The sequence below is a fragment of the Antennarius striatus genome, chromosome 6, assembly GCF_040054535.1.
Source record: "Antennarius striatus isolate MH-2024 chromosome 6, ASM4005453v1, whole genome shotgun sequence".
Classification (NCBI taxonomy): Eukaryota; Metazoa; Chordata; class Actinopteri; order Lophiiformes; family Antennariidae; genus Antennarius; species Antennarius striatus.
Window position 1 is genome coordinate 11370848 of NC_090781.1, and position 24007 is coordinate 11394854.

The 24007-nt window shown below is 40.4% G+C and overlaps 2 protein-coding genes across 2 annotated transcripts; both read right to left on the bottom strand.

The window, feature by feature from the left end:
- Positions 1–460: 460 nt before the first annotated feature.
- On the bottom strand, positions 461–3863 carry serpinf2b (serpin peptidase inhibitor, clade F (alpha-2 antiplasmin, pigment epithelium derived factor), member 2b). The gene is made up of 10 exons (XM_068317669.1): positions 3693–3863; positions 3190–3294; positions 3012–3076; positions 2843–2917; positions 2428–2713; positions 2134–2277; positions 1774–1962; positions 1510–1652; positions 1187–1391; positions 461–1078 (listed from the first exon to the last, which is right to left on the bottom strand). The coding sequence occupies exons 3-10, from the start codon at positions 3063–3065 to the stop codon at positions 726–728; spliced, it is 1449 nt and encodes a 482-aa protein (XP_068173770.1). The 5' UTR covers positions 3066–3076; positions 3190–3294; positions 3693–3863; the 3' UTR covers positions 461–725.
- Positions 3864–4388: 525 nt separating this feature from the next.
- wdr81 (WD repeat domain 81) lies at positions 4389–18442 on the bottom strand. The gene is made up of 12 exons (XM_068317675.1): positions 18241–18442; positions 17160–17640; positions 12790–16352; positions 12601–12708; positions 12317–12516; positions 12014–12195; positions 11571–11736; positions 10388–10553; positions 9473–10300; positions 9208–9353; positions 8865–9047; positions 4389–6096 (listed from the first exon to the last, which is right to left on the bottom strand). The coding sequence occupies exons 2-12, from the start codon at positions 17519–17521 to the stop codon at positions 5770–5772; spliced, it is 6231 nt and encodes a 2076-aa protein (XP_068173776.1). The 5' UTR covers positions 17522–17640; positions 18241–18442; the 3' UTR covers positions 4389–5769.
- Positions 18443–24007: the final 5565 nt, after the last annotated feature.

The window sequence follows — 24007 nt, forward strand, 5'->3', positions numbered from 1 at the left end:
CTTCTTTTAGTTAAATTTAATATCTTTTTGTTGTGAAAATAATATATTAGATAGTCAAAATTGACAAGTATTAAAGAATCATGTGATATTTTTTGAGTAAATTTAACATGACAGTAGTGATTATATTAAGAATTTAATCAGTCAAATTTGTTCTTTTGCAGCCAGTTACACAATTGCCTAAATTGCTTATTACATCATGCAATATTTGTTCATATGCATAGAAACAATTTGCATTAATGTCGGCAGAGTTTTCATTGTTTCTTCTTTTTACTGTTCATTCCGTGAATTAACTGTAAAACCGTCATGTTAAACAGCGAACCTTCATGTTACAATAATAGTTTATTATCCCATTAGATCACACTTCTAAAACATTTACAAATAACATGGTGCAGTGTGTTAATGCTGTGATAGTGACTTAAGAAAGAAAGACTTAAGAAACTTTAAAATACAATCAACTTCAAGATGAACAGATTTTAATAAAGATTTAAGGCATTTCTTGTATCTTACAATAATCTTAAGAGTTGCTTGGCCTGAATATGTCCAGTATACTGCAATATTTTTGGAGAGATGTGTCTTTTACATGGGATACTGGGCTTCAATGTGTTCATTCTAAAATGAAATAAAGACACATTGTGATCCAGCCAAGTGATATCATACATTTAATCTGTATACTCATAGACCTCACAGCCTGGGTTCCCCAGACACACCAGTGCAGGTATTCGCCCCTACTTAGGTGGGCCTCCAAATGAACCAGCATGATTCTTATCCATTGGGAATCCCACTTTGTCTTTGCTGCCATGTTCTCCTCTTTGCAAGACAGGAGCTCCAGGATTTGGATTGTTGATGACACCCATGAAGATGGGTACTTGAGTCATATCATCCATTAGAGCAAAGACAAAAGGTCGCGTTAATTGAAAAACGGGGTTAGATGCTCGTGAAATGACCACAGTAGTGGCAGCAGCAGCTTCTGCACCCTCCTCATTTATCTCCATGTAGGACTTGTGCATCACACTGGACACCAGCATAGGGCCGTCTGCCATCTCAGCCAAGTTGGGTTTAGAAAATATCTCTCCAAGGCCTAACACAAAGAAATACAGGTTTATTTCCAGGCCTTTAGAATACTAAAAATTCCATGTGATTATGTGGGGTATGTACCACAGAAGTGTGGAAAATAAAAAGCTCCTACCCAGTTTGATAAAAACTTCCTGCAGCTCTTGAGAATACTCCAGTTTGAATTTGGGAACCTTAACTTGAACAGCTCTTTCCTTTGGCAGACGATTATACAGATCTGAGAAATTCAGTTTTTCAGAAAGAGATGATATATTGACCCGGCCAGACATCGGCATTACCACCAACAAGCTCATGAACTTCATGAAAGGGAATCTTGCTACCTGCACAGGAGGAGTGAGTATGAATAAAATGGAGGCCATATTTCCAAACTGCTTGACTGGAGGCAAGAGTATTTTAAAGGAATGATTAAACAAAAATATGAAGAGAAGTGTTTTTTACCTGAGCCTCTAGTTCATTATCAATGAACAAACTCAAGGGGTGTTTAGCATTTTCCATCACTTCAACATCAACCATATGTTTGTCATCAAGGTAGAATACACCTCTAGAGGTAAAGCGTGGGTCAAATCGGGACTTCCATTCTCCTGCAGCAGGTAACATGGAAAAATTAAAACATGTGGTAAGTTTCCGAAATGAAAAACTTCTGAAGATTTCTAAATGTGAATCGTGAAAAAGTGTATATTCTTCACCAACAGGATATTTTACCTTTAAAGTGGACAGCATTGATGAGCATGACGAGAAAATTGGGTGGTAAAGAAGTAAGGAAGTCAGTAATCTTTCCATTTGTAGCATTGTTCACCCAGTCGTTTATCTGCTGCAAACTCTCCAAGACTGCTGGGTCTGAGTCATAAAACCTCCGAGAGTTATCGACAAAGTTTTGCTTTAGTTGAAACCCTGAAATACATAATAAACAGATCCTTTACCTGACTCCATATATCTTAAACCTGTTCTGCAGGTGAATTAAGGGAAGTTGTTCTAAAATCTAAGTTCCTGTTGGAAGAAATTATGCAGCATCAACTTTTAATATTGTGAAAAATGGTTTCCTAGCTCTTCCTCGGAACTAACCTTGGCGAAGAAAGATGCGTGTAGCAATTTGGAGGTCATTGTTTCTGAGCTGCATAAAGATATTATTCAGAGACTCATGGTAGCAGGGGAGAGTGTTTTCATTCAAATGATGCATCAGCAGCTCTCGTGTCTCATTTACTGCACCTGTAAAAAATAACAAGGGTGCAAAAATGACTGTCTACAGAGGACAAAACTGGCCGATTGCTGACACAATTCTCTAAGTATGTGTAGAAAACAGTCTCTTGTGTGTAATGTCTCAAGGAAAAATGTGAAAGCTGCAGAAGGAATTCCTACCTAAAGCCAATTGGGAAAGGGCTAACAAAATGCTGAAAGGAGATATGATAATGTTCGGCTGCTCTGGTGTTGTCTCCAGGTTTTGCAGCAGCTGCACACCAAGTTTCTGAATGGCAGCAGCAAGGACTTCCCTGGACTGTGGGCTTCTCCCAGTAGACCAACACTCCTCATTCTGCTCGTCTTCTAATGGGCCCCTATTGGTACTAATGGCTGCAGTTGTTGCAAGTATAGGTGCTTCTGTGGTATATTCATTTTCTAGTTGTGGGATATTTTGGTTGTCTACATTCTAAGAGCAAGAGTAAGAGAAAATGTTAAAGATACATTTTCAGATCATGAACGTAAATGTCTACAACAGTTATAAAACAACAATCACAAGAGAATAAATTCTTCCAAGCATGTCACTTTTCCTGCTGACCTCTATGGGGTTACTGGGCATTAATGGAATGAGAGGCACCAATGGCACTGACTCTTTGTTTGTGTCCTCAACACTCTGTTGAGTAGAAAGATGGTGAAATATTATCCATACAGAATTAATGAAATTGAAAACAGTTTAAGAAGGTATTGAAATAATTCCAGTGCATTACAATAGCTCCTTGGCTGCAGAGACAGATCAACAGGAGTGTCAGACGAAGGTCCATATCCTTACAACCTAATTGTAAAAGAGACATTATGTGGGCCAAAGAAACACTGGAACCTTGCCTCTTTTGCAGAACAATAAATACACAACTTATGTTACAACATATTTAAGCCTAAAATTCTCACCTTTGATTTTACAATTTTTATACTGTAATGTTTGCAGGTTTTCAAATGCTGTCACTCCACTTGTTTGCCCTCTTTTATAGGAACCCAGATCATCGGGAATTATACCTAAAACATGAGCAGGACAAAAGAATTTTGCAGATATACTCCACGATCTCCACACAGCAAAGAAAATTAATTTTCATCAGATATATGGGCCATTTTGAACCCTCGTCCTAATAGTTCAGTTTTATTGTTCAGTGAAACATTTTATAGGCTGTTAACTTTGAATACTAAATTCATTTGGCCTGGAAGAAATAGTAGTGCATTCTGGTATCCACACATTCTGTCTTCAAATCAGTATATTTAAAAAGTCTAGAAGTGATAAAGCACCATGGTCCCCTTCACAGAACTTGATCAAACAAAAAAAAATCCATCAGCTGTGCACTATTTTGGTACATTCCACAAAATCCTAATCATAGACAGTAATCAGAACATATTATGTTAATGAAAGTATATCAACTTACCTTAAATGTAAATTAGAAAAAACCTGCTGCCTTGTCCAAAAAAAGGTGCAACAAAGTGACCACTGATGGCAGAATTCCTGTGAGCAAAGAATTGGCATTTGCTCAGCTAACAGTTAAATATCAACTTGCATTGATTTGGGGCCTTAAAGCACTATTTGTTTGTAATTGTAGCTACTGAGACTCATCCATGGTTAAATATTGCAGACTGAGACGTTTTGCTTTTTCTAATCTCAGTCAGCAGATGATAATATGATGCAAGTATTTAACAGGACACATGACTAATTAGTTGCAAAAATGTGGATTATCCAACTTTATGAGGAAACCAATGTAATATGTTGACATCAGTCAGACATTCAATATTAGACGACATAAGCCCACGTTTCGCAGAAAGCCCTGGCTTTGACAGATTCCAAACTATACAGAACAGTCATGTTTGTGTGTCCTGCCAATAAAAAAAAAACCCCAAAACACACATTATGAACAATAACTAGAGAGAAATAAATGAAGACATTGTCGCATTCCTCAGGAAGAACCCTAGAATCTAGATCACAAACAGATATATGCATACACAAGAGGGGACTTTGTCCAATTTGAACTCTCGTGATTGAGCCCAGACCAGAAGGCTGGGCTAGGAGTCCGGACAAACTTGTGAATCACATAGAGACTCAAACACAAAACCATTAGGAAGTACTTTTTTTTATTATTATTAATAATTCATTTAATGAATTGGTGTTTCATTGACTTCACTTAAAATTTGCAGAGACAATCAAACAGTTGAAGCCAATTGTCAGTATGCAACTAAAAATATTTTTTTATAACAAATATTTAATTCTTTGAGCTTTCACTGTAGGTTTAGAAAAAAAATGCATGTATCAAAAAGTGTCATACAGAGCAGATGAGCTTTGAGCAAATAGCTGGAAAAGAACTCAAACTTTGTTTCACAACATGAAAGTGGTAAAAGTGAAAGTGCAGCACTTTCATTACTGGATGGGTAATGGCCCTTGAACAACTTTGATGGATAAATTAAGAGCTTTGTGGACACAAATCTATGCAGCAAGTAAAAGCACATTTTTTTCTACAGTTATTTTTTTTTGTTGGCATTTTGTAAACATATTATTAAGCATCATATAAATGCTGTAATACAAAATGTTTTGTCTTGGCATTGACTTCTCCTATATTAGCTTTTGTAGTAAGAAATTATGAAGTGTTGAATTTATTAACTGGCATACTCCAGTATGTTGCTGCTACATGTTCTGACTGCTGATCATCTGTTTAAAAATCCCTCGGCATCTTCAAGTAATTTGTGAGTGAATAAAAACATTTAGTCTTTAAAATTGAAGAGACAATCTAAATGTTACAATTCAAGCCGTACTTGTGCAGTAGAATGAAGGCTGTGCAGTAATTCTGTATTTCTGTTTGTAAGGACAACTGAAGAGTCTCCACTGAGACTGTCCACAAAAACGTGTTTTTATTACTCATGAAGTATGAACAATCTAATGTAAAAAAAACACAAATAAATTATTTCATCTACAAATACTGCATAGTTTAATCAGTGCATTTGGATTCACATGTATTCTAACATAAAGGGAAATGAGGTCAAAGTATTTTTGGTGTTTTTATGCATCTATTTGGAAAAGGTAAACACTACAGAAGAACCATATTTGGTTCCACCTTCCTGAGCAGGTCTTCTGATTCACGATTTTGAACAGAAGAACTGACCTACATGGTAAAAGGAACAAACGGCAATAAGAATTTTCCCATTACTGTATATATATATATATGTATATCGTTTAAACAACTGTAGGCTTTTAAAATATCATGGGATTTACTGCACATGACCTGTTATTCAAATTTAGTGCCATCCAAGAGGGACATTGATTTGTTATTTTATGAAGCTTATACAATAAGTATGCTTGTGCCGCTTCATTCAAAAAGCAATTTAGTCTAATATTCAGTATAACTTATCTCAAGCACAAGAGAAAGACAGACAAATCAGACACCTGGTATCTCCACAAACAGGACACTTTCTAGATCAGGGTTAAGACTGATTTGTGTAAATGGGAGTCATTGATTCTCCCTAAGCTAACAAACGGATGGCCCCATTATCAGAGCCCAGCAGCAACAGTCTCTTGTTGGGCAGGACTGCCAGGCTGGTCAGAGTGCCGCGGAAGTTCTCCGAGCTCAGCTTTGTGCTACTAACGGGACTCGCAGAGATATCCGCCATGGAGTACACACCAATCTTGTTGGCCACTGTTCCAGTAACAATTTCTGAACCGTAAAGGTCAAAGGCATGAATGGGGTCAGACTGTGACTTGTACTGGCGAAGAGGCTTGTGTTCAAGATCTTTCCACACAGTGAGTGTGTAGTCAGTGGAGGAGCTGATGACCAAGTTTCCTTCCGCAGCCTGAAAAGTAAAATGCAAAGACAGGAAGTCACTGCTATCAGAACCCAGCTAATACTACCAATCCAAATGTTTTTAGGCTTTGTGGTTACAGTCATGCAATTGACAGTTGCTTGTAAATTCTTCGAAAATAAAAATATTAATATTTGAACTAGAGAAACATAGATACAATCATATCCACATAGATCTTTAAATTTCTGATGCTAAATTTTTTTTAGCACCAGACTGTTGAACAAGCCACACATTCAGAACATCTATCTTAGAGTTGAACAAGTCAAATCTACTTTACAATAGAAAATACTTCAAATTACAGAAAATAATGACAAGGATTTTTCTTTATCAGTTTAATGTGAAACAGCCAATGCTTGACACACAGAAACATTGAGTCATTTAGTAAATCTGCGTAATATGAATGTGCCAATCAGAACCACTGTGGTCTTTCTAATGAGTAACTTGTGTCCATATTTGCGTGAACTTGAGCCTTTTAAGCTAGAAATACAATCCTTGACCTAATTTGGGGTTAAATAAAGTTTGCTCGTCCCTGCTCTCTGTTTACAACAGATTTGTTCGGTACAACTTTCACCATCTCTGCACCACTTTGTTCCTCTTCAGCACTACCATTAGGGACTGTCAAAATGAAAGCCATTTGGCTTAAAGTTGTCTTGAATATTTACTAAATGCTGGCTGGCATTTACAGCCACTCCCTCTGGCTGGAGTACGTGGCGTGGTTTAGGAATACAGCAACATGCTTTTACAAACATTTGAAGGAATATTTGGGGGACAATGCTGCTTTACGTTTGTTTTCTAAACACACTGCACGTGACACTAAAATAAGACTACTGTAAATTAATACAATACCTTTTAACCTGCAGACTGAATTCACATCAAACAGCAAGAGTCTTCCTGTGCAAATCCAATGTATCCACAACACACTTCTTTAATTTTTCAGCAGACAGGGAACGTAGGCTATACAAACTAGTAGTGAAACTTCTTTTACAGAAAGCACAGTCTCCTTCAAAAAAAACTTGTCAAGCATCAGAGTATCCAGCACTCCGTTCCCACAATTCAGCAAAAGGTTAACGTATGACACAATGATTCAATGGTGGGTGTATAGAAGAGTTAACATTTCTGAGTGATAAACTGGCACTGAATGGGTTTTGACTTCTGCAACTGCCATCCTCCAGAAAATTCAATAGTTTAGCAAGAATTCTGATTAGGATTTCATGCCCACTGACTTCTGCAGGGTGATGCAATAAAGCACTTGGATGACCAGAACACAATATAAATACGCTCCTGAGAATTGTTGAAAAACTACCCATTTCATGGAAACTGCCTAATGTTTGGCTTCAGATTTCTGCAGCCCATTCATACGACACACAGCGTGACCTGCATCTCTTTCCCCATGCATTGTGTCAACAACTTCAAGTTGGAGTGTGGGCGTAATTTAATCCAGCTGTATCACTTTCTAAAACAAAACACAATCCATGAAGCAAAATGTTGCAAGTCACATATGTGTGTGAAACCTGAACATATAAAACCTGAAAAAATATCCAATATTCACCAACTTAAAGTTTTCAATACTACTTTATGTTCTTCATCTTAGTGCAGTCAAAGATATTACAAAAAAGTGTCTGCTGGCAGTCTCTTACATTTGTTTATTTTTTTCCTTTCTGCTAATTTTTCTCATAACAAATTTTTTACATTACTCTAAAATGCCAAATTTATTTAATTATTTCAATATTTGAAGTAACTTCAGCTATTAATTACCTAATCCAGTTTGTCATTTTTAACATATTAATTTATTTAGCACAAAGGTCCAAAAGTGCTGAAACGATCATTTCTTTAATTGGAAATGCATAAGCAGGGCCTGAATGGCCTACAGCACATGTGTCAAACTCAGGGCTGGGGGGCCAAATGTGGCCCACCACATCATTTTATGTGGCCCGCGAGAGCACAAAAGGTCAGAGTGTCTAAAAGAAAATAGGTCAAAAGTGTGCTTTTACCAAAACTACGTTTCCCACAATGCGGTAATTAAGCCCATTTTAACACTGACAAAAACGTTTCGAACAAAGTTAACATCCTAACTTGTAGTTCGTCTTTATTCACTTGGATAGTTGGATCCTTGATTGATGGAGTTCTGTGGGTTTCATTACCTGACAAATTATTTTTTCTGTGGAACTGTAATATTTGTAACTTGAATAATAATTCAGTTAACATTAATCAGTAGTTACATTTACTTTACATTTAGTTACATTTATTTACCTTTATAAGTTACATCTGACCCTTTGAGGACAGCCACTATGCTGATGTGGCCCTAAGTGAAAATTAGTTTGATGCCCCTGGCCTATAGGGTTATAAATTCAGTTGCATTTTCCATTTTTAATTGAATTATATCACATCTCTCCAATTTGTTGTCTCGACTTTGTTATCTGCTATTCACTTTAATGGCCAAATGCAACCTTGTCGCAGCAGTAACTACTGTTGACCTTCATTAGATGTGTTTGACTGTCACTGGTAGCTCATCTTCCATTCAATACAATGACCACACGTTTAGCACTACTGACTACTACATAATCTTAATACAGCAATTTTCAGTTATACAGATGCAAGTTACAACCACACACACACACACACACACACACACACACACACACACACACACACACACACACACACACACACACACACACACACACACACACACACACACACACACACACACACACACACACACACACATACACACACACACAGAGAGAAAAAAAGCATACCTTCATTTGGAGGATATCTCCCTCATGAGCCGGCCAGCCCCTCAGAATAAGTCCAGTGCGTGCGTCAAGCAGAACAATGAAGCCAGATGAGAATCCTGCAGCCACAGTGCGGCCAGAAGGGCTCACTGCCAAGTAGCGGATGAGCCCAGCACTTGCATTGTTGTATGCCAGACGAAATTCATGCTGGGGACACAAAAAGATTTGTGATTGTCATGGTTGGAATTGTTCCTTAGTGGACAAGAGGTAAAAAAATGCAACTATTTTGAAAACACTGCCATTCCTGGTAAATAGTGGTTTCTCGTGAGTGGTTCTCCACAGAATGAGTGTATTAAAAAATTGCTACCTGCAGTCCTGGTTTGCGAGGGTCAATGAAGCGAAGAACAGAATCTGCGCTACCAAACACAACACTACAGTGTGGGGCTGGCATTGTAGTGACAGCTGTGATGGGGTTTTTCCCATCCACGGCTTCATAAGAGCGGATCTGCTTGCCTACGGACAACAGGTAAGAGTGTATTATATTTATTTTATTCCCTCCATTAAGTCAAGTGTCCAGTAACAAACACAGTTTATATCAACAGCACGAATGCAGTGCACCCAATCTCAGTTACCTGTATACTGATCCCACAGGTGCACAGTGCCATCACAGCTGACTACCTCCTGTGAAGCTTCTAGCTGCCCAACATAGAAAACAGACTTTCGATGGTCGTTGTATGTCAGCCTGGGTTCTACCTCCTGTGTCCCATCACCATGATTATAAAGGGGCCAAAGCTTAACTGTCTTGTCTTTACTACCAGAAAGAAAGTAATCTTCTCCTGCTAGTGGTGCCAAACACTTTGTGGTCCCAGAGTGACCTGGGAAGCTCTGCAGTCGGATCTGATGGAAATGGAAATGTTGATCCTGCTGATTGAGACCAATCTCGTACTGCCAATAAGCCAGCCAGTTGCCCTGCAGTGAGCGGCTACTGCGAGGGAGTTCCTGTTTCAGGGCACTCTCCTCTAAAGTTGGATATGTAGCCCAAGAAGAAGACAAAAAAGCTGTTCCAACAGATGAAGTGGTAAAGGTGGTACCAGTGTTGATGGTAGGGGTGCTAAGGCTGGAGCGTCCCCATGAGTTTGCCAAGCCCTGCTTAGGGCTACTTTTATAATCAGTCTCACGGGATACTTGAATACGATTTCCTACCAAGTGACTCCCAAATATGCCTGACTCAGGGAGGGAGTCTCTTAGCTGGGTGGAGTTTATGGGAGCTGGAAATGGGCTGCAATCCACACGTCTTGTAAATTCCGAAGTGAGACCCATGGAAGAAGGAGGTAGGTCCGCCTTGCACACTGACGAGAGATCTGTTTCTGGCTTACGTTGACTGACACTATGATGGAAGGATTGGGACAACTCCCAGATCAACTCGTGGTTGGGAACCAATTTTCGAATGGCTGTGTCACCTATAGAAATCACAAAAAGCATAAATGTGTTTGCAGCACAGCTAACTAGGGTCTCTTAATGTTAATGTGAGATAAAGTGTTCTCTACCTATGAGGCAATAGAAGGGGATGTAGGAGGCATGAGCCATTTCAGGGTTAAACACAGTCTGAAGCTCCTCCAATACAGCCAACTCATATGTGACAGTCAACCCTTCAGCTGTGCAGACATCCACAACAGTGACTTCTCCCACAACTCTGTGGGTGGCCTTGTCCACCTATGGCATAAGAGTGACAATTGCTGCATTTGTAGTTTCCATTTTAAGGAGAAATACAGACAACTATATGTACACATTTTTATAGTGTCAAACTCATTTCAGCTTGTACTTTCGTTTTCTCCCTGTCTGTGTCAATTTATAATGCGCTGAGGTGTGGGGAAACATATAAAAGTAGTTTACAACCTCTATTTTTGACCCAGAAAAGAGCCATAAGAATTATCCACAATACTAATTATAGAGCCCACACAAATCAATTATTCGTTAAATCTAAACTACTGAAAATACATGACCTTATAAGCTATAGAACTGCTCCAACTCATGTATAAAACAGCCAATAATTATTTACCACAAAATATATTAGCACAAATTCAGAACAATGAATCCAGCTATCAAATGAGAGGAAACACAGTATTGTTACAGAAGAAAGCAAGAACTACATTAAAAACATTTTCTTTATCTTTTACTGGTGTCAAACTTGGGAACAAACTGGAAAATGAAGTTAGGAGTCTACGAACTCTATCTGCCTTTAAAAAAACTATTAAAAACTTGACTTTGCAAGGTTATAGTTCTGACGTAAATGATGGTTAATATCTCACATTGTTATGGCTTATTAAATTACATGTGCTATGCCTGTGAAAAATGTCACTGTTAAATGTAACATTTAATGTATGAATTTGGTCGATAATGAAAGAGTTGGTAATTCTGGAGACGGCAATTTTACAAGCCAAATGGCTTCTACACTTGTCAAACCCTTTTTTTCTTATTCGAATGCCATTGATGTTGCAAAAGTGATGAAGGTGAAGTCTGCATAATTAAAATGTACAGAAATAAATACACACATAAATAAATAAATAATCCAAGCTCTTTTTTTAAATTTCACCTATTTTCCTCCTTTGCATCATTTGTTCTTGTGAATCTTTTAATGGCATATCTGTTTGTTAAAAGCATTCTAGAAATAGACTTTGTGCAATCCTTGTAAGTCTGTAATGTGCTCTTTGTGTGTTTGCTTGCGCATACCTGGGGCTGCAGAGAATGTAACAGAGAAAAAACAGCAAAAAAACGACGAAGAGTGTCAGCCATATGCTGTTGCACCATCTCCCTCCCAATGCGAAGACAGATGAGAGCCATCAAGCTGAGTGTCTTGAGACAGACTGCAGAGCGTGTCTGCACCCCACTGGGGAACCTGAACACAGCGGAATGGGTACAACTAAGCAAGGAGAGAATGACAGATCTATTGCAACATGTTTCGTGATCACACTCAACACAAGGATTGAAGAAACCTTACTCCTGAAACCTCAAAATATGAAAAAATTTTCATGTCTGGCAAATAAACAACCAAAACTGTGTCAACCAACCAAAATTCTGTTATTTGACCTGCCTTGAATAAATCACCAATGGGGCATGACTGTAAATTATTTATCCAGCTAGACTAAGTATGTGGTGGGAAGGTTTGTCATTACCCCAAACGAGGGGTGGTGAGCAGATCCAGTAGTGGCAGCAGCACATCCTGATTTATTTTCATTAGCATGTCCATCAGAGTCGTATCAGACAGAAAGACTACAATCTTCTGGGTAAGAGCAACAGCCCCAAGTAGACTTGCCTCTTTACGTGTGTTAAGACGTTGCGAAGAAGGAGGAGAAACCTGGAAAAACATTTGTGAAATCAAAGCAGAAAAGTGTTAATAGTCGAACAGACTGTTGGTATACAATTAGCTAAAAGGACAAAAGGGATTCAATTTGTGATTATTTGTTCTCCCACCTTACCAGATATCCTATATAAGGCAAGTACTGATAAGTAAGTACAGGCTCTCCGTAAAGTTGAGCTAAGTAAATGAGACAGTCCAAAACAGGCCCCGCTGTCTGGTCACCAGCCACTGGTTTCTTCTCATATACACTGCCCATTCCCACAATCTCCAGACTGCTCTCTTCAGACCCTGGGGTCACAAACTGGTGCTTCTCAGGCCCTGCAGTCATAGAAAACTTCAAAGTATTGTCCAAGCATATAATCAGTAAGAATTAATTAACCATTCATTTATACATTTACGCACCAATATAACAATTTGTGAGCAATCGCAGCAAGTTTCTGGCTACATATCGAGATGTCACTGTTGGGCCGAGCTTTGCTGACAACCATCGAACTGTTTTGCAGACTGTGTCTGAGATTAGAGAGATGATTATAACCATTATAATATAAATCAGTGAATTGAAATAAATTTACCGAACCTTCAATCACTTACCTAAAAGAATTTTTTGCTCCTTCTCTTCGGTGTCTTCTGATGGATCGTGGTCATCCTCCTCTTCCTCACCTCTCACATCATTTTTCCTATTGTCTTCTAATACAGTTCCATTCACAAAATCACCCTCCAGAGTGGCAACTGTGGTTCCTGACCCTTCTGTGCAGCCTGAGAGTGTAAGATCCGCGTTGAGACCAGATGGATCATCTTCCCCATCCTTACATTCATTAGCCTCAGTCCCTTCTTCTTCTTCCATTTCTCCTCCCTCTTCTCCCTCACTAGTGTGCTTCAGGTCTTGGCTGCTGTCAGCTGATTTAAGACTGGCTCTATCTCGCATTGAGTCTCCATCACCCAGTGAAAGCTCACTTGTACTACTTTTATCACTTAGTTTCCCTACGCTTAGAGACTCCTGATCTTGATCCTTGGACGCAGAGTTCTGGCTATGTTGTTTTCCACCAGCCATTCCGGCTCCGTTGTTGACATAGAACCCATTCTGAAAGTCTTCTGCTTCTGACAGAAACACTTGGTCATTGAGACTAATTCCAGAGGAATAATCCACCAGCCCTGCATCCCCCACAACACTAACTCCCCCACTGGCTCCACCACTACCTCCTATATTCCCACTAACAGACCCAGACGATGAGCGAACCTCACCACACTGAAATTCCTCCTCCTCCTCTTCTTCTTCTTCTAAATTGCATGTCCCACCCCTCAGTCTTTTACAAGTCTCCACCGCAGAGCGTGAGATATCAAATCCAGTGATGACCTGCAATACATGGGGGAGTAGACTGGAGAGGAAGGCCTGCAGGCTCAGCCTGACAATCAGCTGCAAAATGAAGCAGTCTGTATAGAGATAGAAACGGCCTCGCAGGCAGTGTGGGTTTTCATAAACATTGATCAGCGGCTTCAGTAAGTACTTGTTGGCATTTCTGGGTCCCAGCACCCTGGCAATTGGCTCAAAAAGGTACCAAGCCGCATAGACTGCAGTTGACTCATCAAGCATGAGGGATAGAATGAAGGGCAAGAGAATCTCCAGACCCTCAGCTGTGATATTACCTCGCAAAAGTGTCTCAAGCTGCTGCCACAGATGAAACACAACATCTCTTCCTTGAAGATTACATAAAGTCTCCATCTTAGCATGGTAGGAAAAAATGAAGCTGTGAAGTGCTGCAAAGTAGGACGGGAAAGGAAAGGGGCTAGTGATTGAGTTCAATAACTGACAGGGGTTTGGTGGAGGCAGACCATCACAAACAGTGTCATATTTGAAAAGGAGTGGATGTGGGCAATCTGGCACTTCACTGTGAGCATGTCCAGACTGCCTCTCCAATAGCAGCAGTGTCTCAAGAGCATGATGCAACGACAATGGCACATCACGAAGGCTGCCAGAGCATAACTTCAAAACAGCCTGAAAACGCTGTTTGAGGCTGCAGCCAGGTTTCAGCCCTCTGTGTTTAGAGGAGTAGAAAATTTCAGCAATAGCAACACCAAGGGCCTGCATGTCTCTTTGGTAGAGATCTGTAAGTGAGGGTAGCGATTCAATTCTCACACTGCCATCACTTAATGCTGCTGGATGCCAAACCTCTGCATGCAGGCCCTTCACCAGGAAATTGTTCAACTTCTCCAATTCTTCCAAAGGCTGTAATGGATTGAAGCCTTCAGGGAGGATGATCTTGACTTCCTCAGCTTGGGTGACAGGAACACTGCCTTCCCCGTGTTTTTTGTTCATTGGCCCACTTTTTTGTATCATGGCACTACGCAATCCAGGGCCTAAACCACTTGTGAAATCACCAGGGAATGAACTTGGTGACTGAGATACAATAAGTGCTGTGTGCTCTCCTCCAATCTTTCCACTTGCTGTACTGATGTTTGGAATTGGCACAGAGGAGGAAGCAGCTGATGAGGCAGCTGATGCTAATGAATCTAGGGCTTCCATACCTTGTTCGAGTTCGTCATCTCTGTCTACCATGGACCAGCCACTGGACTCACACCCAGTTGACTCTAGAACCATGCCATCCACACTGTCAGCCACAGTGTTGATTTGAGGGATGTGTAGAGAAGGCACATTAAGAGCAGCAAGACCAAGGAGAGGAGGTTCTACTGGGGCATACTGGGAAGGAGATAAGCGGGGTGGGTGTGGTTGGTCAAAGAGTTGAACTACACCATAGGTACTCAGATTGGAGTGATTGTCCACTAGATGCAGGCATACATTCTTGGCCTTGACGGCCTCTTTACCAGAGAGTTTATAACCAAATGTGAGATCTATCCAGTGATGCAAGTGCTGGGACACCTCTCTACTCTCCAGAAGGCGTTGGTGGACCTCAATAAAGTCTTCACATGACTTGCACCAGGAAGGCACATCCAGGTCGGGCATGTCAGGGTGGATTGAGCGAAAAATAGAGGGATCTGTGTAAAACTCTGGAATGCATTCATCAGGGGTCCAGCTCTGCATACGCTCCATGCTGGCTGGGTATTCATTAGGCTCCCACTGAGATCGAACATGGCTGCACAACACTGATTTGGGTGTTTGTCTGGCTTTGTAGACATAGTAAGTAATGTCTGAGAGCATATCGGAGATATGATGAGGTACATGGAGATGGTCAGTCTGTCCAGCACTGCCAGTGCCAAGAGAAGCACTGAGGTCTCCACCTAAACCACTACCCCCTACATTACCCAATGCAGCTGCCAAAGCCTCTTTGGTCATTTCATATGTGAAGTCCAGCTGCTTATCTCCCTTATTGAGCCTGAACTTTGACCTTCTGAGATCCCGGAATTTTCCAAACGGTACAGTGAAATCCACTACCCAAGGCAGAACAGGATGATAATTAGGGTCTCCTTCTCGCCGTCCAGCTAACTTGTTTAGTTCAATCAAGTAGCAGAAGTTACTGACACGCCCATGTACCCAGTCAAGAACCAATTTCTTGAGTTCACCAAAGCAGTCTTCACAATATCTTTTGTTCTCTTGGCCCACAAATGAACTGTCCCTTGGCAGGACACATTTTGGCAATTGATTGCCAGTAACTGTGCAGTCTCTTTCATCCTCCACCCCCAGTTCTTCATAATGGGCTAGATTGAGCTTCAGGCGACTACAGAGCTGCTCATCTACTACTATGTCCTGCAGAGACAGCTCTCCACAAGATAGGCCTACTGCATGACAGGCCTGCAGGCCTATTAGTACTTGGTATACAATGAACAACACTTTGGCATGGCTGTTAGCAAGCTTGGCTGGGCTGAAGGAGACCACGTCATGAAGTGAATACTGACTGTAGGGTAGAATCACATAGAGCATCTCTGCTGTCTCCAACAAACACTCTGCAGGAAGAACATTAGGACACAGATATTCTGACTGGGACTTGGAAAAGCAATTTGAACTTCCTGGTGTGTAATATTCCTTCTCCTTTTCTTTGGCCGGTGAAAGCGATGGTGAAACCTTTTCAACTGAGATGAATGTGGAATTGAAAAGCTTCTGTAAAGCGTGACGCACTGCATCCACAGCTGCAGTATACATCTGCTCACTGGCTCCTGCATATGGTTGCACAAGTTTGGAATGAGCTTCATGCCATAAATTCCTGAAAACGGGGAAAGAGTCTGATGCATTACTACGTCAAACATGTTCTACACAAAAACATAAAGCTCATATTTGAATCTCACAAATGGAAACTTTACATTCACAACCTAAATCCAAAAGACACAAGTAAGAGTTTAATGTCTGTTGTTTGAGAATGCATGATTACAGATAATTATGATTAGAGATTATAGTAGTCCACAAAGGCAGGCTGCTGCTTAATTGGTGAAGCTCAGGCTACTCTGATAACAAGGCTGAAACTAACAATAATTTTAATTTTTAATCAAAGAATTTTTTGTCAAGAATTACCCTAAAAAACTCTCCGATAATTCATATTAAAGGCTTTGGAAAAGCCATACATTTTGTTGTTCATTAATTGTGTGTATCAATTAATCAAATTACTTTTTTGCATCTAAAGAAATATATTATGTTAGAGGATCTTACAAGAGTTCAGTAAAAGCAATATTCATGAATAAACAGATAATACAAGTTTGTTTTTTTAACCATAGTCACAATTACATGAAATAGCAGATAAACACGGGTTTAATTATTGACTTTAACTAGGGTTCTGTTCCATTTCATGTAGAACATATTTCCTCATTAGCCATTAAGTAAAACTGTACTATCCTCATGCATTTTGTTTTGTTGATCCATTTGTGTACAACCTGCAATTGTCATTTTATTGCTATGAAAAGTATCAGTTGTTTAGAGAATGACATATTCTAAAGAAAATTTTTACTCTGACTACTTTGGTACAGATATAAGGTGACAGATTTTACAGTACTGTAGTATAACAGAGCATATATAGTACCTGACATTGTGTAATGATACACACTGCATGGTTTTGACATAGGAATCCTGTGGCGTGAATTCCATTTGTTGATGGCAAGGGTCTATAGCTAATCTGTAGTTCAGCTTGCTTTTCCTCAGACCCTGAATGCAAACGCGTGTCCACCCGGGAGGCAACTTTGCCTGGCAGCACTGAAGGTATGTGTGAATTTCTGTCTCACTGATGCTTTCAAAGCGAGCACAGCGCATGACCCTCTTCTCCCTGAGGCCCATCACCCATCGGTTAGTAACGAGAGCAACAATCTCCCTGGGGCGGGGGCCTGGGCCTTGTTGCCATCTGTCAATTCCCAGGTCCTCCTGAACCGAATGTATCAGCCAATCCATGGTGAGTCTTCAATGCTTGTTAATAGTCACAGAATGTCCTGCTGCATATGCCTCACTGTCTCCAAACCAAGGACATCAAGGGCAGACCCACAATCAACTGTTCCCCACTGAGGAAAGAGCTGAAAAAAACAAAACACAAAAACAAATGGACAATAAGAATAGCAACAACTGACTTTAATAGTGATTGTACAAGGCAGTACTACATGGACAGAAAACTTGGAAAGAATAGTTTACCACCGAGGAGAGGAGTATGTCACTGTAATGACACAGTAATGTGAAAATAGTGAACGCACATGACTCAATTAACCCAACTACATTGAGTTAAAATGTATCTTTACCCTAAGAAAACTAAAACACTGACCGTAACTCATTTTAGCCATGGTTGCTCGAGAGTTGTCAGAGACAGCACCCAAGAAACAACACAGTCTGCCAAATCTAGAGTAAAGTATAACTGTCCCAAATATTTAGCTACTGGCCTGAAATACAACGTTTAAACACCGGATACCATCTTGAGACTGAAAAAACTGATTGAGGAAGTAAAAGTAACTTAACGCTAACAGTTAGCCTAGCGAAGTGGCTAACGTAAAAACACTTTGACCCAGCAAGCTTAATGACACAACGCTTGACAAAAATATATATAAAACTGTTTTTTTTTTATCGTAACTTCAATGCAATTGAGGCACAATAAACAATAACATGCACTTGTTTTTTCGGCTCACCAATTGTAGTAGTTGGCAGCTAGCAAGCCTTAGGACAGAGACCGGGTTCACGCATGCTGAATTAACGTCATAACACGAAAACATTCTGCGGGTTGACATGTAAGTGGTTCCTCCATCCTGTAATGTTTAGAGACGTGTGTCAGCAGATAGACAGGTTCATCCGCCGACGGTGTTTTTGTTCGGGGTTAGTCACAGCCATCTTTGCTCAGCGACACCTCACGTGACACAACACCAGCCCATTCTCATGTGACTGCCCCCGCCCTCCTGTCCCGCGAGCCCCAAACAACAGATAATGGCGCAAAATATCCTGTCTTAATACCTAAGGAAGAATAAGAACATATTCACTGTTGGCTATATGTATTTATCTAACTTGTGTTTACATATTTTACTACGTAGTGTGTGCTTAATTTTCTGAATCTACAACTGTTGTTCTTGTTCTCTTTTGCACAGAGACCAAAAACTTAGAACTTCACATTTATTGGAATATACAGGACAAATTGTGTTGAATGGTGTTTTTACTGTGCGCGTTGTAGAAGTGTCAATAAATATCGTGAAATTATCATTTCATACATGTGACATGTATGTGACAATACATTTGAGTTAATTTTGGTAACAATGTCTGGTGGGACATTTTTAAGCTTAAGAGATAAGAATCGGTCAATGTTTTCTTTTGTTGTTTGATGTCTGTCCCTTCATATTAGATAGATAGATAGATAGATAGATAGATAGATAGATAGATAGATAGATAGATAGATAGATAGATAGATAGATAGATAGATAGATAGATAGATAGATAGATAGATAGATAGATAGATAGATAGATAGATAGATAGATACTTTATTAATCCCGGAGGAAATTGCATTAGATATAAGATCCTATACATAACAAATAAACACCATGAATCCTGAGACAAACCAGGCTGTGGTATAGCAGAGTTGATTTAGGGATTGAAATGAAGCTGTAATTGCACTTACTTTTGATACTTTTGATGTTCCATAATGATAAACTTGCATTTACACCCAAGCTAAGGTGTAATAAAACAAATGTCCACAAGGAGGCGTCACCTGTGTAACTTTAACACATCTCCCACCTTACAATTCGCAGTACAGTATTTTGCCCTTTGATAATCTATTTTCTAAGGGAAATTATTTAAATGAAATGAAATGAAATTAAAAATCAGTTCACACAAATAAAAAAAACTTTTATTTCACTATGTTACCATTGCAACACAAATACTGTTTAGTTTAGTTTAACAATTTCATAAAACACATGATTACACATGGTTGAAAAAGCCAGAATTAGCCACAAGGCTAGTTTCCATCTGTAGTCCCCTGGCCATGATGTATAAAAAGCAGTAAAAGCAATAAATTACATCTACAATATAATACAAAAAAAAAAACCATAGTCAAACACTTACTGTATAAGTGCTCATATTAGTAGTGCTGGGCAGAATGTGTTTTTGGTCATTCCATGAAAACTGTGTAGTTTGGGCCCTCAGAATTCAAAGAGGAACGGAAGACTTAATAAAGCTGTCAGTGATATGTTCTGTGTCTGAAACCATTGTTTCAAATTTACTTGTTAGTGTGAGGTTAAATAAAATTAAAGAAATACATAAAAATGGCATTTTTTTGTGTTAAACTACAATCATTTTCTCATGTCCTCTGAGCATTTTTGTCTTTCATGTAATGTAAAGCTTAAAAAATATCAAATAAATCTCACACATTGTTGTGGTTAGAAATACTTTCTGCAATGTGATAATCATATTAAATTGACATGTTTTTGGTTAAAATGTTTTGATTATCTGTAATCTTCAATTTAATGTTCCACTCCATCACACTAATACAACTTTGCCTCAAAACGCAATACTTTGCAATACCTGTAGATGACGCCACTAACAGGAAGTCACATTATTCAAGAGTTTGAAGAACAGATGTTCAAACAATGTGGTGAGTTTTGATTTTCTTTTATGACATCTTTGGAAGATTTTCCTGTCAAAAATTCCTCCATTTTTCAGTGTAGTTTCATACTAACTCTCGTGTTAACTTTTAGCACATCCCGAATTTCTGAATGCTGCTTTAGAATTTCCACCCCGTTGCATTCTGACCCATCACACTAAAGCCTGTGATGGAGTGTGTGGCATGGCATTGTTCTTCATTAGGAATCATTATGAAATATTTTAATCACTTTCACAGTTCACTCCCTCAGCATCAAATCAAACACTTTGTTCTGTTTTCAGGAGGATTTTTGTGATAGAAGAGTGTCATATGATAGAAGAGTTTCAGCTAAAATGAAAGGAAAGGTGTACGAAACTGTGATGAGACCAGCGATGTTGTTTGGTCTAGAGACAGTGTCACTGAGGAAAAGACAGGAGACAGAGCTGGAGGTAGCAGAGATGAAGATGCTGAGGTTCTCTTTGGGAGTGACCAGGAAGGATAGGATCCGGAATGAGTACATCAGAGGGACAGCACATGTTAGAGGTTTTGGAGATAAAGTCAGAGAGACCAGACTGAGATGGTTTGGACATGTCCAGTGGAGAGATAGGGAATATATTGGTAGAAGGATGCCGAGTTTTGAACTGCCAGACAGGAGGCCTAGGGGAAGACCAAAGAGGAGTTTTGTGGATGTAGTGAAAGAGGACATGAAGGTAGTTGGTGTGAGAGAAGAGGAGGTAGAAGACAGGGTTAGATGGAGGCAATTCATTCACTGTGGCGACCCCTAATGGGAAAAGCTGAAAGGAAAAGAAGAAGATGAGTCTGTTAAGTGAAGCAGAGAGACAGGTGATGTCGAACACACCGCAATGCTGATCCTGGAAGAAGGCAACGTATTTAGAAAGTGAGAAACAGAGATGTACAACGGATATAGAGCAAGACACAAAGAAGGTCATAAAGGATTTAATGTATGTGAGAGAGCCAAGTGTCAGTAACAAAAAAAAAAGGGAAGAGGGCATAGAAAAAGAGGGAAAGAGAAAGCAGGGGTCTTGAAAAACTTCTTGAGGAAAGAAAACAAGCATACAAACAAGTTTTACTGAGTGTTAACAAAGTGAGCTGTAAATTAATGTTTTTGAGCAACTGTTCTTAAAATGTATCTGTGTCTGTCGTTAATTAAGGTCTAAATAATATCTACCAGATTTTGGCAACGTTGAAATTGTGCAGTTCTTAAATTTACCCATTCCACCCCACCACAATGCTCCACTGTATCACAGTGGACAATGTTGATTTAGTGGTTAAAGCAATCACACACATAGTTTATAACTGCAATAATGTACAGAATATATGTGTTTTATTGCAGATTTTTAAGTTTAGCAATGAAAATATGACCACTAGCATATTAAATTTATTTATAAATGCTGTACATAAAATATAAACTTAAAATAAAATAATTTATGCTAACTATTGGTGTTTTCGAGCAAAAAGACACTTTCTGGGTTTTTTTTCATCGATCTATTTTCTGCCGCTGTATCCGCCATAGCGAGTCATGGGGAGCTGGAGCCTATCCCAGCTGGCGTGAGGCGGGTCTCCGGGCACGACGCCAGTGCACCGCGGAGAGTCCAAGCAGAGTCGCAGACACGGGCAGAGCATGCAAACTCCGCACAACCCGGAACCGCCGTGTTGTGAGGCGACAGCGCTACCCACTTAGCCACTGTACTGCCCACTTTCTGTTTGTCTCATTTTTTAAAATCTATAATTACTGTTGAACTTGTTAATGTTTGTCCTGTGATAGGGTAGAAAAATAAATTCTGTTCAGTGGATATATATGTGCTAAAATACTTTCATAAAATGGTGCCTGGTTTGAAAAATATGTTTTCTTTCAAATGTTACATAGACAGATAAATAGATACTTTAACAATCCCGGAGGATATTGCACATATCCACTGGTCAGACATTACATAATGAATAAATGAATAAATACTGGGTAAACACCAGGGAAAAAAAGAAACACTGACATCACAGGACATACCACAAGACATACACTACACAAACAGACACATGTAGCATTAACAGGACATATACTAAACTACAACTAAAATATAAACAGTATAAAATTAAAATATAAACAGTATAAAATTAAATAAAATCCATTCAACCGCGTGCTGACCTCGCCACCTCCCCGCCGCTTCTCCTGAGAGTCATTGTACCCCCTGATGGCACGGGGCACGAAGGAGGACTTCAGCCTCTCTGTGGAGGTGCTGTGTGACCGCAGTCTGCCGCTGGAGGTGCTCCTCTGCTGGGAGAAGGTGGTGTGCAGGGGGGTGGCTGGTGTTGTTCATGATAGTCCTGACTTTGGACATGGTCCTACTCTCTAGAAGCGTCTCCACAGAGTCCAGGCTCAGCCTGACCACTGAGTCCGCTCTGCGGATGAGTCTGTTAAGACGGTCCATATCTCTTTTCCTGGCCCCACCACCCCAACACACAATGGCATATGACAGCACACTAGAAAATACGGACTGATAGAACATGAGAAGGAGCTTAGGACAGATGTTATTGGAGGCCAGCCTCCTCAGGAAGTACATCCTACTCTGCCCCTTCTTGTACACACAGTCCGAGTTGAGTGACCAGTCCAGTTCGCTGTCTAACCGCAGTCCCAGGTACTTATAGTTTCCTACCACCTCCACCTCACTGCCCTCGATGATCACTGGTTGTGGAGAGGGAGGTGCCCGTCGGAAACCCAGCACCATCTCCTTCATCTTGGAGACGTTGAGCTGGAGCTGGTTCTGCTGGCACCACTCCACAAAGTCAGCCACCTATGCCCTGTTCTCCCCCTTATCACCCTCCGGGATACATGCCACAATCGCAGTGTCATCAGAGTGCTTCTGTATGTGGCATGTATCCGAGTTGTGCTTGAAGTCCAATGTGTAGAGGGTGAAGAGAATGGGGGAGAGCACGGTCCCCTGTAGCGCCCTTGTGCTGCTGGTCACCATAGAAGACAAAAAGTCCCCCATATGGACGTACTGGGGTCGTCCGTTAGGTAGTCCGTGATCCAGCTCACGAGGTAGGGGTCCACAGCGATGGAGGTCAGTTTATCCTGCAGGAGCCGGGTCTGGATGGTGTTGAAGGCGCTCGAAAAGTCAAAGAAGAGCACCCTGACGGCACAGCCCCCGGTGCCCAGATAGGAGAGCACACGGTGGAGTAGGTACAAGACAGCGTCGTCAACCCCAACCTTGGCCTGATAGGTGAACTGGAAAGGGTCCATTGCACCCTGCACCTGTGGACGCTCCACATAAGCTCCAGGACCAGTCGCTCTAGGGTCTTTATTACATGGGAGGTAAGAGCGACCAGTTGGTGGTCGTTGAGCTCAGTAGGGAGTCTTTTCTTGGGTACAGGAACAATGCAGGAGGTCTTCCACAGTGCCGGGACCCTCCCCAGCCGCAGACTGAGGTTGAACAATCACTGCAGGGGGTCCCCTAGTCCCCTTGGGGAGACCTTATCTGGTCCAGCCGCCTTACAGGGACGGAGCCTCTGCAGTGTTGTCGTCACCAGGTCTGCAGTGATGACGGTCTCGGTCGTGGTGGGAGCAGGAGGTCGTGGCGAGGTTAGAAGTCCAGTGGTTGAGGTGGGGCCGTTCTCCATGTACATGTTCTCCATGGTATGAAATTTTAAAAAAAGGTTATGATCAAGTACCTAAAAATTCAAAGGTCCTATCTTAACACATTCCAGGAAACACCCAGGAAACAATACAGCATCAGTCATGGCGAATAATGACAATCTAATTTGCTGAAGCTCATATATTTGAGAATGATAACCACTTATCCAACACAGAAGTTCCAGT

Excerpts from the sequence above, each read along its gene's own strand:
- serpinf2b (XM_068317669.1), bottom strand. The coding sequence starts at position 3,065 with ATGGACCTTCGTCTGACACTCCTGTTGATCTGTCTCTGCAGCCAAGGA. Across the intron at positions 2,918-3,011 it reads TCTGCAGCCAAGGAGCTATT|AGTGTTGAGGACACAAACAA; the intron begins GTAATGCACTGG and ends TCTACTCAACAG. Across the intron at positions 2,714-2,842 it reads TGCCCAGTAACCCCATAGAG|AATGTAGACAACCAAAATAT; the intron begins GTCAGCAGGAAA and ends TCTTGCTCTTAG.
- wdr81 (XM_068317675.1), bottom strand. The coding sequence starts at position 17,521 with ATGGATTGGCTGATACATTCGGTTCAGGAGGACCTGGGAATTGACAGA. Across the intron at positions 12,517-12,600 it reads GCTCACAAATTGTTATATTG|GGCCTGAGAAGCACCAGTTT; the intron begins GTGCGTAAATGT and ends CTATGACTGCAG. Across the intron at positions 12,196-12,316 it reads TGCCTTATATAGGATATCTG|GTTTCTCCTCCTTCTTCGCA; the intron begins GTAAGGTGGGAG and ends ATGTTTTTCCAG.